The 17,292-nt window shown below is 40.3% G+C and overlaps 1 protein-coding gene across 1 annotated transcript in view; it reads left to right on the top strand.

Moving 5' to 3' along the window:
• The window catches only part of ANGPT1 (angiopoietin 1), a 200,943-nt gene that overhangs the window by 151,767 nt on the left and 31,884 nt on the right, over positions 1-17,292 (top strand). The window contains exon 7 of the mRNA XM_032183404.1: positions 2,617-2,783. Coding sequence (XP_032039295.1) covers positions 2,617-2,783 — 167 coding nt within the window. The remainder of the gene's footprint in view (positions 1-2,616; positions 2,784-17,292) is intronic.

Raw genomic sequence — 17,292 nt, 5'->3', positions numbered from 1 at the left:
GAGACTGATATGGTCAGAGCAAGATTTTGACAGGATTAGCTACAATCAATTTTACAGTGGCTTAAATAGGAAATTATCAATTAGAAATAAGGACATAATTAAAGAATGTGCAGGAAAGGAAATGCCAAATAATAATATCATTCTATATTTCAGCTTGAGTCTTCTCTGATAGTCATCACAGTCCAAGGTTTTCAAATTCATTTTCTTTAGAAGTTTGCAGCTAGGATACCTGTGCTTTGCTTGACTAAAGTCTTAGCTATGATGCACCTTCAAACAGGGGCAACACACCTACCAGGAAGGCAGGATTTCATCCTCATATGCCCCAACTAGCTGAGGCTGGAGCTTGGACAGTGAAAGAGAAAGGACAGCAAAAGAGAGAGGACCATATTTTCAGTGTTTCCATCTCACATTAGGAGTGATTAAAACATCTTACATGATGTTGATTTCTTTTGAACGTTTCTTACAGACATATTTCCCTAACTTCTAGTCCTGTTGAGGGATTTTTGAAACAGCAAGAATCCCATGGCTTGCTGTAGCTGAGCAAACCAAGCTACCAGGGCAACTATGAGAAGTTCCCATGACAGTGTTCCCACGTTGCCCAATTGAGGAATTCAGGAAAATATTGTTACCAGTAGCTGGCTTCAAGGACAAGGTCTATGTGACTGCTAATCACAAGGGTTTTTTTTTCTTGCAGGTGGGGTTGTTTTCTTGCAGTTGTTTGTCTGAGTGCTTTTGACCAATAATCTTGTGTGAAACACTGTCCGCCCCTGTTAAGTTCACTATAAAAGTTAGGCTATTTGGGCAATAAAATAGAGCATGATCTGACTCTACCGGTGTCTGTCGTGCTTTCGGCCGTGCTTCCTGCAACATAGTCCAAAAGAAGTCTTTTCATATTGCCCTCATTTAAAAAATAAATGCTTTCTGAAAATGTTCACATTTGTTCTTGAAAATTGCAATGAATCAATTAATGACAGATCACATGGTTTAATTTGTGATTTGAAACTGGGAGAAAATGTCAATTGTTATTGCAGAGAGAAATGTACCATTGTGAATGATGAAGGAAAATACATGAGATTGGATTCAGTCTAGTCTCCAAAAGTAGAAATGTTTTACTGTTCTTTTCTGTTGTTTCTTTCGTATATATGGAAGTCACAGCTTAGCTACAGAGGGTGAATTGTATCAAAGACAAGAACATAATCCAATCTTTCTTTTCATATGATGAAGAAATTTTCACAAGGGTCTTCTAAAAACATTCTTGGGATATCAGTATAGGCAAACCAGCAAGTTTCCAGTTCTCCTTTTTCCTAACTTGAGAAATATGAATAAGCATGAAGTAGTCATGTTGAAGTAGATCTTCACAGAAATAGATTGCAATTTTAATATACTGAGGACAAAAGAATGAAGCTGGCAGTTCCCAGGTATGACTAAAGTAATAGTTTATAAAGAACAGTAATTTTAATATTACATACATGTATTACATATTAAATATTAAATATATAAATATAATATATATATAAATAGTAAATGAAATTCATTACATTAATGGAAACTTTAAATTTAATATGGTAAAATATTAATTAAAATTTATACAACTTTTAAACCTGGAAGATGCACAAAAATATCAGTTTAAGAGTGCAGTTTGAAAAATGGTCACACTTTATTTTTCCATGTTTGAAAAGTGGATAGCTTGCTTAACTGGAAATAAGACCATCTGAATATATGAAATGCGAGAAGAATTAAGTAACTTAAATTTTGTACTACTGCTTATTTTTCATTCTTAGAAAATAAAGTTACAGTATGCTTTCCTGTGCTTGGGATAGTCTATACAAATATTCTTAATTCCTTAAGTTAAAGATCTTAACATGAAATAACACATACAGATATCTTATGCCACCTCAGCAGGATGAGGAAAAATAAGCTTTATAGTAGACAAAATCCTAGACAATATAACCCTTAACAGATTAAGAATGAGAGAAATACATATTATAACAGGGGATATTTCACAGGCCATATCCTGTCCAACAGGTCTTATATACAGAAAAGGATTTTAAATCAAAATCCTCCTTCCTTCAGTTGTGACAGACAGTCATAGCAGAGGTACACTAATTTATTTTTCAGACATTAAAGCATGAGTTGTCCATCACAGCTAATTTGAATTCAGGGTATAATCTAGATTAGTCTCTTAAACCTTTTATAGTGTATAGCAGAATTCTGTTTTGGTTTAATTGTCTTAATGCTAATTAGTCATATTAACATCATATGAAATGTATTATAGAAGCTGACTGTTCAATATTACCATTTAAGGATGTTGCATCATACTATTAATATCTTGTAATTGTAATTTTCAATTGAAAAATCTCAACTGCCTTTAAAAATATCAGTTGAATTACACAACTCTTCTCCTACGTGGTAAGTATTTACTGACACATTTTAGAGGTTGTCAGACTGCGTTATTGCATTTTACCTTTGCGTTCTAATTACTGGTCACATAGCACAGAAAGCTATGTGACCAGTAATTAGAACGCAAAGGTAAAAATGCAATAATGATTTTATTATTATATAAAGATTCTACCAATTGCACTAATTATATCTATTTATTTTGCCATTTTTTTATAGGGTTTTGGTAGCCCATCAGGTGAACATTGGCTAGGGAATGAATTTATCTTTGCAATGACGAGTCAGAGGCAATATTCTCTAAGAATTGAATTAATGGACTGGGAAGGAAACCGGGCATATTCACAGTATGACAGATTTCACATAGGAAATGAAAAGCAGAATTACAGGTAAGTATCTCCTGAAATTCTTTTGACTCTACTGAGTGATAAATCTTGTTCATTGTTTGCCTGATAAAAGGATCATAATATAGTTTTCATCTAAAGTGGAAAAGATGCTAAAAAAAAAAAAAATTGAAATCTGATTTTTCAGAGCTGGAAGGTTAGACTAAACTGGCACATTTGAGAACAATTAATTACACCAACTGGAAGAACTGCTGAAAAAATGTATAACTTTTAAAACATTCTGAGATTACCAGGTAACTTACTAACTAGAAAAAAAAAAAGGATTCTCCATTACAACTTGAAAGATTTCTGTCTCAGAAATGTTGAGTGAAACAATGGAGATAGGAAAAAAACATACCAAAAAATGCTGTTAGAATATCTGATATTTCCAACCCAAAATTTAGTGCAAAAGAAAAATAAAAACAGAATGCTGGATTTTACTTAGAGGAGACAAAACACAGAACCAAATGTCTTGACTTAGTAACAGCATAACATTTATTATAGTTTGAAAATGTCATATGAAGTTAAAATTTCTTCTAATAATACGTTTTTTCTTAGAACATTTTTTAAGGAAAAAGAAAAGTAGGGTGAAAAAAGTAGGAAACAGAGTCTGATTATTATTAAAAAAAAAAAAAAAAAAAAAAAAAACACAGTGAAAAAATTGATATGGATGGCCTAAGTGGTTATTTTTTTCTATCACCACTTCCTGTGAACAAAAATATGACCTTGGAGAAGAAAAATGAAACACAAAAAGAAACCATCTTAAATTATTGCAGCACATTTAGTTATAATAAGAGAGAAACCTATACGTTGTAAAACTAAACATTCAAGTCACAACGTGTGAAATTGGGTTGATACTCAGATTTTTAAATTCAAGTAACATTCTCAGAAATGCTTATTGCACACTCCTTGCACAGCCTCCGGAAAAGGAAGTGAGAGCAATTGGCTCTTTCTGCTGACAAGAATCTACCCAGGTGGGACACAAAATAGAATCTCTGTCCTATTGAGTTTGTCATACAATATTACTGCATGGCGTATAAGAGCATAGGCTATGTTTAGAAGCAGCTTGTATGAACTTTGCTCCCATGTAATGCAAAGGCTATCCCGTGGCACACAAAGGACTGTTCTGTAATTGGAACTGCATAATACATGGCTCAGGGTTGTATGAACTGTATGGTACTCTAAGAAGAAAATATGAGAAGTGGTATGAGTTTGCTTCTGAGAGAGTACAAATGTAAATATTCTGGGTAGTGTGTGTCAAGCAGAAGCACTACTGGAGACAAACTGGAATTCTGAGCCTCAAATCTATTCAAGTGAAGCATATGAGACAACAGGTTCAGTTAGAGATGCATCTAAAGCTATTTAAACAAAATTGCATCTGATCTAGTCATCTTGAATTTTGAATTCCATGGTGAGAAATGGGAACTTTAAGGATGCGATTTATCTGGCTCATTTTTGATGTTTTTTGGGTTCTTTGGAATAAGACATATCCTGTCAACTCCCTGCTTACCCCCTGACTTAAAGAACATGGGTGCTCAGAGCTGACTCTGTGCAGTGGTGTGCGCTGTGAACCCTGAAGACACTCTCTTCAAACACCAAGAACCTCTGAAGAGCTTCTGCAGTATTGAAGGCACACAGGCTGCTGGTAGCAATGATTAAGGTTTCAGGAAGGATTCAGTGGTTCTGCTGATTCAGGAAAGTGGAGGAGGAACAATCATTCTCACATACTCTTAAGCAAAGAGTAAAAACAAGTATAGGACATCTCTCAAAACAAAGGCTATAAAGAAGTGTAAACAGTATAAAACTGGATTATGTGTGTCTTATACGTTTGAAGAAGATGTTCAAAAATAAGAGGAAAAGGAGGGAGAAACACTTGTCAAGTAAGGAAAAGTGTCAAAGGACAGAATTACACATAGCTTTAAAAAATATGGTGAAAATCAGAGAAGTTGCCAGGACTGTAAATTAAAATGGTTGAATTCATTAAAAAAATAGCATATTTTTTTCTCACATTTATTCTGGACTAAACAGGGCCTACATGGATGATTTAGGGATCAGAACGGTATAGAAAATTTAACTTATGTTTACACATATGTTAAGAGAGTATTTCTTCTATTCATGACTCATCTGGGTTTATTCATGGCAATGTATTTCTTTTCTTTTAAAATTCTGTGCTGCACTTCTGGTAATACAGTAGACCAACTTGGAAATGCCTAAGGGATGTCTGCCTATCATAAGTACATGTGAAGTGCCTCGAGTAGAAGAAAAGGCAAGAAGTTTTGGAGAGGAGCTGTGTTGTTTTCCCTCCAACAGCCTGGGAACTCTGCTGTGTACTGTGACCTGAGTCTGCCTCAGGTGCTAACAACAAACCAGGACCAGGACATGGGCTTAAGAAAGGATGTACTATGTATATTTATATGCCTATGTATATTTAATCACTTGTCCTTTTCCTGGAATAGTTTTAGCCTGATCTAAACAGTACATATCCAGGCAATTACTAAACACAACTAGGGGACCCCAGGGGGCAGTGACTTTCTCAATATACACTGTGAGCAAGTCCATGTTAGGTTTTTCGGTAAGCCAAACCATACGGACAAGGATATTGTGAGCCAGTTAATTTCAAGGCCAAATAGCAAGCCTTAGCCCAATAGGTTCTTCATATGTCCTTTCTTCATATGTCCTTTGTCATCTATACCTTAAGGGCTAAAAGGCCCTTAAAGGACTTGGGCATAGAATTTGTTTCTCCATTATGGCTGTTGAGACAGACTCTTGGAGATTTCTTAAATAGATTAGATTTAACATGTTGATGGACATCAGCATAGCCCTGGAAAATCATCCTGAATAACTGTAGGTCTCCAATATGTCTATAGGAACAGGGAGGTATTCAAGAAAGGAAAGTAAACCCTCCTTCATTAGAAGAAAGGGACATCTTTTGGTAGTATAAACCGTATTTTCTGAATGTGGAAACAATTGTGAAAACTGATCCACAAAATTTCTTCTTCCTAAACAAGAAAAAACAAAAGGGGTGTATTTCAAAAGTGCAGAAATTAAATCAGAATGTGTGTGCAAGCCTCAAACGAAATATAAGATTAGGAAACAAGGCTGAATTCTGCTACTCCTGTTCAAGTCACATATACACAAAATTCAGTAGGAATTTATCTTGAGAACAGTGACTGCAGTTCTGGTTCCTGTTCTGCTTCATAATCCAATTAAAGGCCAGAATGTACTTGGCTCAAGCTGGCTGCATGGCCTCCTTAAGGTAGTAATGAAGATCCTCAGTCCAGGGAACAGGGAATCAATTCCATTCACGTTATTCTGGAATAAACAGAGAGGGAAACATGAAGATGTCAAAAGGCTCTGTCCATCTCTGTTGGCCCTTGCAGTTTCAGATGAAATCATTGATACTTTTTACTCATACATATCTGAATATTTGAAGAAAACAAACAAGAAACAGGCTGACAGTTCTGGAAATAAAGATTTGGAAGACACATGCAAATCTAAATTAATTTTTATGCTTGACAAATGTACTAGGACCTATACCCAGACAGATATACGTCTAACAGACATTTTGCAAAACAAAGTTAAATTGGGCTCTTCCAGAAATTATTACAAAAATGTATCTATGACATAACAGCACTTTATTTTGTTTGCCAGCATCACTATCTTTGATAAAAGCAACTCCAGAAGGGAAGCCAAATAAAAGCCTGATTATTGAGCCCTCAACAGCTGGCCACTCTTCAGAGGATACTGTTTTCCCTTTATCAGAGGAGCTGCCATTATGAATTTAAATAATCCCTCTGAAGTTGTAAAGCACAGTTCACAACCTTCTGCATGCAGTGCCTTTCTTTCACAGTTGTCAGTAGTCAGGCGTTTGCCATGTTTGCTTTCAATACCTCAAACACAGAACAGCATACCTTTTCAAAACTTCACTGACTGATAATTCGGAATTATTCTTCCAAACAAATTAGATGCTCTTTTATTTTGGAAGCTATTAGGATTTTCTGCTTGTGACCCACATTAAATGTTGCTTCTTCAACACTGTTTGCAAAAGTAAGTAGTTGTAGACCAGCTGCACTCTATATTAGTTTCAAATAATACAAGGTAACGAAGTAATAACCAGTAAAGAGACAAATTTCCAATCTGGTCTGGGCAGTAGATCAAGGAAATCTGAAACAGAGGAAAGTTATTGAAAAGAAAGGAAAAGCTCAAAAAGTTGAACATCTTTTGTGCATGCTATAGCAGTACCTATACATTTGGAAGACACAAAAAAATATTATAAAGTTTCTAGTTCTAGCATCTGAATAGAGTAAGTTAGAAAATGATTGGGAAAGAAAAAAAAAAAAAAAAAAAAAAAAAACTGCTAAAAGATGTCTAAGAAAATATGAATAATTATTTTCATGCTGTTTTTCCAAAATCCAATCCCAATGTTTTGCAAAGTTCGATTCATTCTGGATTACTCCCAATTGGTGATTTCAGAGGGTTCTGTTTTTTCTCCAGGCTGTTTGTATTCTCTTTACTACTTTTTATTAGCCTAAAGAATCTATGATTAAAAAAAGTAATGCTGAACACATGTATATTAAAAATATACTTGTTTCTTTTTCAAAATGACACAGCTCCAAAAGGGTTTCTGGGATTGCAGAATAAAACCTATTTATCCCAGATGATGACTGCAAAGAAGAAAGTTGAGATAAGAATGTGTACACTGGAATAGCAAATGCATGATGATAAATAACTGAAACAGGAAAACCAATGTTGCACCTCACATGAAAGCTTCAATAGCCTGGAAGTATCAAAGTGATTGATTTCCTTTAGAACATCCTTAGGCTTCTTATTTACACAAAAAGATTTACAGGGCAGTCTGTAAACAAGGTGAAAACTCTCTCTGAACATCTCTGTAAGTCTTGTCCTGTGTCAGGTAAAATCTCCATAGAGTAAGATGAGTCCAGTCTTACAAGCTCTCATTTAGTACAGTGTTTCTTAATTTAAGTCAAAAGATGTATTCATGGAACTATAAAAAATTAAGTTAGAAGAGATTTCCAGAATCCACATAGCTTCTCCTCTTTTCCTATGTAGAACCTAAATTGTGCACTCTTGATACTCTATCAATGTTGTTAGCTGCTTTTAGGAGCTATATGCTGACCTGTGTCCTCAGACGCTCCAAAATTAACCAGGGAAAGTAAGAATGTGCTGGAATTTTGGGCACCACACTTCATAATCCTACACATTAGTCAATGAAAGAAGATTTGCTGATGTTGGGTTTTGAACAGCATGTTTGATGTTGGGTTTTGTAGCGCCACAAACAGGACACGCTAACAGGACCGGCTTGGCAGTTAGTTCAGGCAGTTTGCACGGGGCAGTTCAAGTGGGACAGGGAGGAGAACCTAGACCCCACCATGGTGGGCACCCATTGCAGCGGTCGGTCCGAGGTGGCAACCTAAACGGAGGAGATGCTGCCCCTCTGGGCTCACGTGGGCACCCAGGTGGATCCCCTGAGGGGGGAGGTGGCAGTCCAGACAGATGACTGCGGGAAACTCTGGAATCCGGAGGCCCATCTGGGCCATGAGGGAAGAGAGCACTGTCACGGGTGCAGGTGTGCCCTGCTTCAGGGACTCCTCGAGCAGGTGGCTGGGCTGCAGTGAGAAATCGGCAGCCTGAGGGAGTCTCTGAGGGTGACAGATAGGAGGGTTCTCCCTGCCCCTGCTGTTGCTCGGCAGCCCTCTCCTATGTCCCGACTAGTGGTAGAGGCTGCCCCCATTGAACACATGCAGAACAGAGGGCTAGACTGTCCGCAAGAGACAAGGGGCTGGACCCTTGTCTCAACTCAGAGCAGAAAGAGACGTCTGCCCCCGACACCTACGGTGCCACCTACCCCCATGGTGTCCCTGGGAAATAGATTTGAGGCTCTCAGGGAGGCTGAGGATCTGGACAGTAGTCCGAACCCGGGAAGCAACCCCGAGAAGAGAGTCAAGATTGGAGAAAGTGCAAAACATAAGGATCAGGAACGGATGGAGCACCGCATTGTAACCTGTGCCACAAAAAAAAAAAAAAAAAAAAAAAAAAAAAAAGCGGAGAGTCCTGTTGATTGGGGACTCCTTACTGAGGGGCACTGAGGCTCCTATCTGCCACCCAAATAACCTATCCAGAGAAGAGTGCTGTCTTCCTGGGGCACGTGTCAGAGATGTTAGGAAGGCTCTGCCATGACTCGTTAAACCGGAGGACTACTATCCTCTCGTAGTCATTCAGGTTGGATCCCAGGAAGCTGCTATTAGAAAAATGAAGAATATTAAAAAGGACTTTGCATCCCTGGGGAGGTTGTTGAGGGGACTGGGGTGCAGGTAGTGTTCTCCTCTGTCCTCCTGCTGGGTGAGTGGGATGCAGATAGAAGGAGCAGAACAGGACAGGTAAATGACTGGCTGAGGGGGGTGGTGTCTGGACCAGGGATTTGGGTATTTTGATCTTGGGCCATCCTTTGAGCAGCCAGGTATGTGGGCTATGGACAGACCCCAGCTGAGCAAGTGGGGCGCAAGTGTGTTGGGGAGCAAGCTCTCGGGGCTGATTACCAGGGCTTTAAACTAGGTTTGATGGGGGAAGGGAGGGGAACTAAAGGTGACAGAGAAGGGCTGTGGGAAGTCATCACTACTGTCACTGTTGAAGACAGGGAAAAACTTGTGAGCTCTCCCATAGGATTGACTGAGGGCTCCTCAGAGAAGGTAGCATTCCCGATCCCCTGTCCAGTATCTTCTTCTTGTACTCCCCCAGGGGTAACTGCACCTGCTGCTTCCCTAAAGTGCCTGTACACCAATGCACAGAGCATGGGAAATAAACAGGATGAGCTCAAGATCTGTGTTCAGTCACGGGGCCACGATCTCGTGATCACTGAGATGTGGTAGGACAGCTCGCATGACTGGAACGCAGTCATGGAGGGCTATGTCCTCTTTAGGAAAGACAGGCTGGGGAAGCGAGGGGGTGGGGTTGCCCTTTATGTGAGGGAGCAATTAGAGTGTACCCAGCTCCAGCTGGGGGAGGGTGAAGGACAAGTGGAGAGCTTGTGGGTAAGAAAGAATTAAGGGGTGGGCTGGTATGGGAGACACAGTGGTAGGGGCCTACTATAAGTCTCCAGATCAGGAGGAGGAAGTCGATGAGGCCTTCTACGAGCAGCTGCTAGTAGCCTCACGATCAAGAGCACTGGTCCTCATGGGGGACTTCAATTACTCAGACCCCTGCTGGGTAAGCAACTCAGCCAGGCACGAGCAGTCCAAATGGTTCCTACAATGCGTTGAGGACAATTTTCTGACGTAGGTGGTGGAGGAGCTGACGAGGCGGGGGGTGCTCCTGGACCTCATTCTTACCAACAGGGATGGCCTTGTTAGAGATGTGAAGGTTGGGGGCATCTTGGGATGCAGTGACCATGAGATGGTGGAATTTCAGATGGAACTAGGCAAAGGAAGTAAGGCTAAAAGCAGGATTGCTACCCTGGACTTTCGAAGAGCCAACTTTGACCTCTTCTGGGACCTGCTTGGGAGTATCTCATGGGATAGGTTGCTAGAAGGCAAGGGTACTTGTGAGAGCTGGGCTACATTTAAGCAGCACTTCTTCCATGCTCAGGATTGGTGCATCCCAAAGAATAGGAAATCAGGGAAGGGGGGCAGGAAACCCGTGTGGATGAGCAAGGAGCTCATCAATAAGAACAAAAGGAAGAGGAAGGTCTATGAAATGTGGAAAAAGGGCCTGTCCTCTTGGGAGGAGTATAGATGTGTTGTCAGGGCCTGCAGGGAAACGACGAGAAAGGCTAAAGCCCACCTAGAGATGAGGTTTGCAAAAGAGATAAAGGATAATAAGAAGGGTTTTTTCTAGTATATAAACAGCAAGAAAAAGACTAGGGATAATGTGGGTCCCTTGCTGAATGAGGGGGGTGTCCTGGTCACAGGAGATGCTGAGAAGACAGAGATACTGAATGCTTTCTTTGCTTCAGTCCTTGCTTCAAGGATGCTCCCACCGGACTCCTCACCCCTGGCAATAGGACAAAGAGTCTGGGAAATGGAGGGCTCCCCCCGGTGGATGTGAGAGTGGTTCGGGAGCGTCTGAGTGGGCTCAATGCACACAAATCCATGGGTCCCGATGGGATGCATCCACGTGTGCTAAGGGAGCTGGCAGATGTGATTGCTGAACTGCTCTCTATCATCTTTGAAAGGTCCTGGAGAACGGGTGAGGTGCCTGAAGACTGGAGGATAGCCAATGTCACTCCGGTCTTCAAGAAGGGCAGGAAGGAGGATCCGGGAAACTACAGGCCAGTCAGTCTCACCTCTGTCCCTGGAAAGGTATTGAAGCAGCTTTTTCTGGATGCGATAACCAAGCAATTGGAAGAGAAGGTTATGAGGAGTAGTCAGCATGGATTCACCAAGGGGAAGTTGTGCTCGACCAACCTCGTTGCCTTCTATGATGGCATCACCAGCTGGGTAGATGGGGGGAGAGCGGTGGATTTCATCTACCTTGACTTTAGCAAGGCTTTCGATACTGTCTCCCATGAGATCCTACTAGCAAAGCTGAGAAAGTGTGGGATAGATGAGTGGACGGCAAGGTAGGTTGAGAACTGGCTGACTGGCCAAGCTCAGAGGGTGGTGATTGGCTGGAGGCCTCTGACTAGCAGTGTTCCCCAGGGGTCGGTACTGGTTCCGGTCTTGTTCAACATCTTCATCGATGACCTTGATGAGGGAATAGTGTCTGCCCTCAGCAAGTATGCCGATGACACAAAGCTGAGAGGAGTGGCTGACTTTCCAGAAGGCTGTGCTGCCATTCAGTGAGGCCTGGACCGGCTGGAGAGGTGGGCAGGAAGAAACCAAATGAGATTTAATAAGAGCAAGTGTAGAATCCGGCACCTGGGAAGGATCAACCCAAAATATCAGTACAGGCTGGGGGACGACCTGCTGGAGAGGAGCTCTGAGGAGAAGGACCTGGGGGTCCTGGTGGATGACAGGTTGACCATGAGCCACCACTGTGCCCTTGTGGCCAAGAGGGCCAATGGGATCCTGGCGTGCATTAAAAGGAGCGTGGCCAGCAGGTCAAAGGAGGTGATCCTCCCCCTCTATTCTGCCCTGGTCAGGCCTCACCTGGAGTACTGTGTCCAGTTCTGGGCTCCCCGGTACAAGAAAGACAGGGATCTCCTGGAAGGAGTCCAGCGGAGGGCCACAAAGATGATACGGGGCCTGGAGCATCTTCCTTATGAGGAAAGGCTGAGAAACCTGGGTCTGTTCAGCCTGGAGAAGAGAAGACTGAGAGGGGATCTCCTCAGTGTATATAAATATCTGAGGGGTGGGGGACAGAAGGATGTAGCCAACCTCTTCTCAGTGGTTTGTGGGGATAGGACAAGGGGCAATGGCTGCAAGTTAAAGCACAGGAAGTTCAGCACTGACATGTGAAAGAACTTCTTCACGGTGAGGGTGACGGAGCACTGGAACAGGCTGCCTAGGGAGGTCGTGGAGTCTCCTTCTCTGGAGATATTCAAGGCCTGTCTGGACACCTACCTGGGCAGCCTGCTCTGAGGAACGTGCTTTGGCAGGGGGGTTGGACCCGATGATCTTTCGAGGTCCCTTACAACTCCTACAGTTCTGTGATTCTGTGATTCTGAAAATCAGGCTGCAGGCACATCTGGTTTTGCTACTCATGTTGCAGGAGCAGCATGGGGGAACAAGGCATGGTATGAAGACTGGGAGTCTTCAAACATTAAATTGGCCAGACTGTTTGTACCTCAGAATCCTTAAAGAGATTAAATATACCCTTCCAATATACCCTATGACAATGTATTCTAGTATTTAGTTATTCTGTTATTTAAAAAAGGTTCCATCACTGCAAAGACTGACTACATCTGGTCTTATTCGTGGAGGAATATGATTAAATGAAAAGTCAGTGCTGCTAGGTGGACAGGACTTTGAGATTGGTAAAGACAGGAGTGAGAACTCAGGATGAACAGAGACCATTGACTTAAGGTGTCAATAATAAGCAAGAGACAAGTTGACGGGAATATCAGTTATGTAGGGAAGATGTAGATCTACGGGGTCCTCAGAGGCAAGCAGTTGGTAGAATTTGTTGCAAACTGGATTTCAAATCATTTCAAACCACTGATGTGGTCTTGTGCTTCATACTTATTTATGTAGCAAAGTTTCCAAACTCCACAAAATACTGTCTCTCTCCAGTTTTTGATTTGGGAAACCAGATCAGGTGTTCAATGTAAACTAGTGATCTTTAAACTTTATGGGAGCTGGTAGCAGAGAGTTTTTAGTGGACTTTTTAGCTCTTGCTTTTTTAAAGAGTTTGTATACTTAGTTTCAGCAATAGTATAACATCTGTCTGATTTCTTAAGCAACCTAGGTAGGTAGCCTGGAGCCAGAGGCCTTGATGTATTGTTAGTTTTTGAATATTGATTTTGTTTGTTTGTTTAAGATGGAACTTAATGATTTATTTAATCACCATTTTTGAACAAATGCTGGAACTTGGAACCAAAAATATATATATATATCACACTTTTCTCTTAGTAAAGTGGAGAAAAAAACATTTTTTTTTTTTGCACAGCCTTTTAAATTCTACCAATTAAAATGCTACAATAGGTAAAAGGAGATATTATTTTTAAAGCATAATTTTAATGGCAACACCTGGTTTTATGTTTATTTATTCTAAAAAACATTCTGCAATCTATTGCTGTCTCACAAGCAGGATATTAACAAGCTAGAGTTACTCTCCTCAGTGTACAAAACTTCACTTTTAAATATTGTTGTTTTTTGCTATTACCCGTGTTTTTCAGTGATTCATTTAGCATAAGCAAAATTTTCTTCTTTTGTAATTTAAGCAATTCTAGTAATTTAAGTAAAACAGGGGATCAGCCTGTCTTGGAAGTTTTTCTGAGCCATCTTCTTAGCTTCTTTGCTAGTATCACAGTAAACCTTCAAAGGCCCCATTCTCAGTTAGAGAAGAAAAAGTACAGTGGAAGACACATGAAATCTGTAGCAAAGCAAGAAAATAAACACAAATTCTGTGCCCAGACCCCAGCCTGATATGAAAATAAGAAATCTACTCAAAAAAATAGACATGGTATAAAAATTTGAACCCATAGTAATTCATGCTTCTCTGGAAGCTTAAAATTCAATTTTCAAGTTTGCTTCAGAGGAAATACCCATGCAAAAATTCTATCAACAGTCAGAATGATATCTGTGGTATACATACTTTACATAATTTTAAAATATATTTAACATTTTTTTTCACCAAGCCATGGTATAAAATAGATAATATGGAACAAAGATTTAATATCTCTATATATAAATATCTGGCTGAAATATCTTTTTTCTATTTAAGAACACTCTCAGTCCAATGATATTCTGTGAGGTTGAAATACTGCAAATGTGGAGATTCAATCTGATGCCCATTAACCATCAGTCTTTCTGGAAACAGGCCAGTGTCATATCATTGCTATATGATATCAGTGACTAAAACTCACTGACAGTCTATGCACTATCTCCAAATGTAAGCAGAAAGGATATATTTTCTTTGACTAACTGAAAGTTGATGCAAATATTCTTGAGGATTTTGTGAATAATAAAATGTAACTTCATCCTCATAAATCTCCATGTATGCAATCTATCCACAGTCAATCATTTCCCACCTCTAACTTTATAAAGCTCATTTGTAGTTCACTGTGCCATAGCCCTGACTATCCTGGGACAGGAATGGAGAGAGGTCTTCTGTGTTAAGGAGGAATATAGTGAGAATGCATGTACAGTGAATGATTGAATAGTGAAGGGCAATTGAATAGTAAGAAAGAATGAAGAAAATAAAGAAGGGGGATGAAGCTCCTGAGGGCAAGCGAAGAAGGCTCTGTTGAATGGTAGGTAAGGCAGTAGTGTACTTCTTCCCCCCGTGCCCCACACTCATTTTGGTGGGTTACTAGGTGGGGAGGAGGGGGCATTTGCCATCACCAAAGAATTTTGCCCCCTGTATTCTCTCCAAGAACAAAGAAGACAGATTCATTTTAGCAAAATAGGCCCTCTGTGAAGTGGTGCATTGTTCTTTATTATCACCCTGAAACTATGTAACAGGCAGATCTGCACAATTTAGTGCCTATCTGCTGTGTTTGAGAGAAGATAAAGCATGGGCTGCAGCCATGAAGCCATGACCCTGCCATAATTGGCTTGAAGGCAGAGAGATGTGGTCAATGCTTCTATGTTAAGGTGTAGGCCGATGATGAGTGGTATCCCTCAGGGGTCTGTCTTGGGACCAGTGCTGTTTCGTATCTTTACAGTGACAAAGACAGTGGGATCGAGTGCACCCTCAGCAAGTCTGCAGATGACACTGAGTGGTGCAGCTGATACAACAGAAGAAATGGATGCCATCCAAAGGGACCTGGGCAAGCTTAAGTATTGGGCTCAGGTAAGCCTAATGAGGTTCAACAAGGCTAAATGCAAGGTGCTGCACCTGGGTTGGGGCAATCCCAGACATGAGGACAGACTGGGAGAATTCACTGAGAGCAGCCCCGCAGAGAAGGACTTGAGGGTTCTGGTGGACAAAAAGTTTGACACAAGCCATCAGTGCATGCATGCAGCCCAAAAGGGCTACATCCCCAGTGATGAGGAGTGGCCAGCAGGTGGAGGGAAGTGATTGTCCTCCTCTACTCTGCCCTTGTTAGGCTTCACCTGGAGTGCTGCATCCAGGTCTGGGTCCTCCAGCACCAGAAGGATGTGGCTGTTAGAACAGGTCCAGATAAGGGCCATGAAGATGATCAGAGGGCTCGAATACCTCTCCTATGAAGAAAGGCTGAGAGAGTGGGCCATGTTCAGCCTGAAGAAGACAAGTCTCTGGGGAGTCTCATTGCAGTCTTTCAATACTTAAAGGGAGCTCATAAAAATGATAGAGAGCAACTTTTTACATGGGCAGATAATGATAGGACAGGGGGAATGGTTTTAAACTAAAAGATGGGAGAGTTAGAATAGATGTTAGGAGGAAATTCTGCACTCAGAGGATGGCGAGGCATTGGAACATGTTGCCCAGAGAACCTGTGCATGCCCCATCCCTGGAGGTGCTCAAGGCCAGGTTGGACAAGGTCCTGGGCAACCTGATCTAGTGGGTAGCATCCTTGCATATGACAGGGGGGTTAGAACTGGATGATCTTCAAGGTTCCTTCCAACCCAAGCCATTCTATGATTCTGGGATAACAGATATTCAAACTGTATCTGTCTATATGAAGTATAATAGTTGATTTTCCAAGAACTACAAATTGTTACAGAACTACCAATTGTACTAATTATTGTACTAACATAGTTCATTTTCACATGACAGAAAGGCAGTGATGTTTACTTTTCTCTAACTACAACTTAGTTATCCTGAAAAGTGAGAAATTAAAAAAAAAAAAAAAAATTGAATTAAATTTGTATTAAGGAATGTGGTACATGATAGTTATCATAGGAAAAAAAATTTTCATGCACAGAACATGTGTTATTTCCTCTGATAGAGTGACCCCTGAGGGACATCACTCATCACCAGCCTCCAACTGGACATGGAGCCATTGACCACAACTCTCTGGGAAAATTATAGCAGGGCCTTGGACTAGATAATCTTAGAGTTTTTTTCCAACCTGAATGATTGTATGATTCTAATCCCAAGTCAAATGAAGGCTGGTATTAGTCTTCAGGCCCTTTTGATAAAGAGTATCTGTACACTCAGTTACAGTAATATAATTTGAAGAGCACAGACTTCCTCAACTTTCAAAATCAATCAATAAATCACAATATTTTTTCTTTTTTTGCATTTCAGAAAATTGCAAAATACTCCTTTTTTTTTTTTTAGGAACACCAAACGAGCATTCATATATGTAAGGTCAGCCTGAAAATAGTACAATTTTCATACAGAAATTAAATTATATATACAATTATATACAGTTCTGTATACAATTCTGAAAATGCAAGTTTGTATTTTACAGACTGTATCTGTAAAAATACACCATTAAAAGCCCCTAATATTTCATTCCATGCCTTGTTTTGGTCACAGATGGCTCTAGAACTTTATAATGTGTCAATATCTAGGATATGTCATAAAGACAGAAAAGGTATCCCATAAACTCTGAGAAATTCTTTCCTTGAGACTTTAGGAAAGTATTTCACTTGTTTTACAAGATATATACTTTTTGACAACAAGCCTGCTTTTCCGGACAAAACTAAAGCCTTCAGTGTGAGTTACCCAGAGTATATGTAACATAACTGACCAAAACATTTCTGTGTATCCACTTATCCATCAACAGAACATAAATATTTATTAGTCAATTTTCATTATTAGAACTTTCAAGCTGCCTCTAAATTGCTGCTGTCGTCAGTCTTGTTTTTTGTGTTTTTTTGTTTGTTTGTTTGTTTTGTTTTTCTCAACTGGTTAATTTCCAATTATCTTCTTCAGATTGATATACTTATTTCACCAAAAGTGAATTAACTCTTCTTCATATATTCATACATATTTTCATATATCTATATTTTCTTGTAGCTATCTT

The sequence above is a fragment of the Aythya fuligula genome, chromosome 2 (assembly GCF_009819795.1).
Source record: "Aythya fuligula isolate bAytFul2 chromosome 2, bAytFul2.pri, whole genome shotgun sequence".
Taxonomy (NCBI): Eukaryota; Metazoa; Chordata; class Aves; order Anseriformes; family Anatidae; genus Aythya; species Aythya fuligula.
The sequence above is the reverse complement of the archived record's forward strand: the minus strand, read 5'-3'. Positions and strand labels throughout refer to the sequence as shown.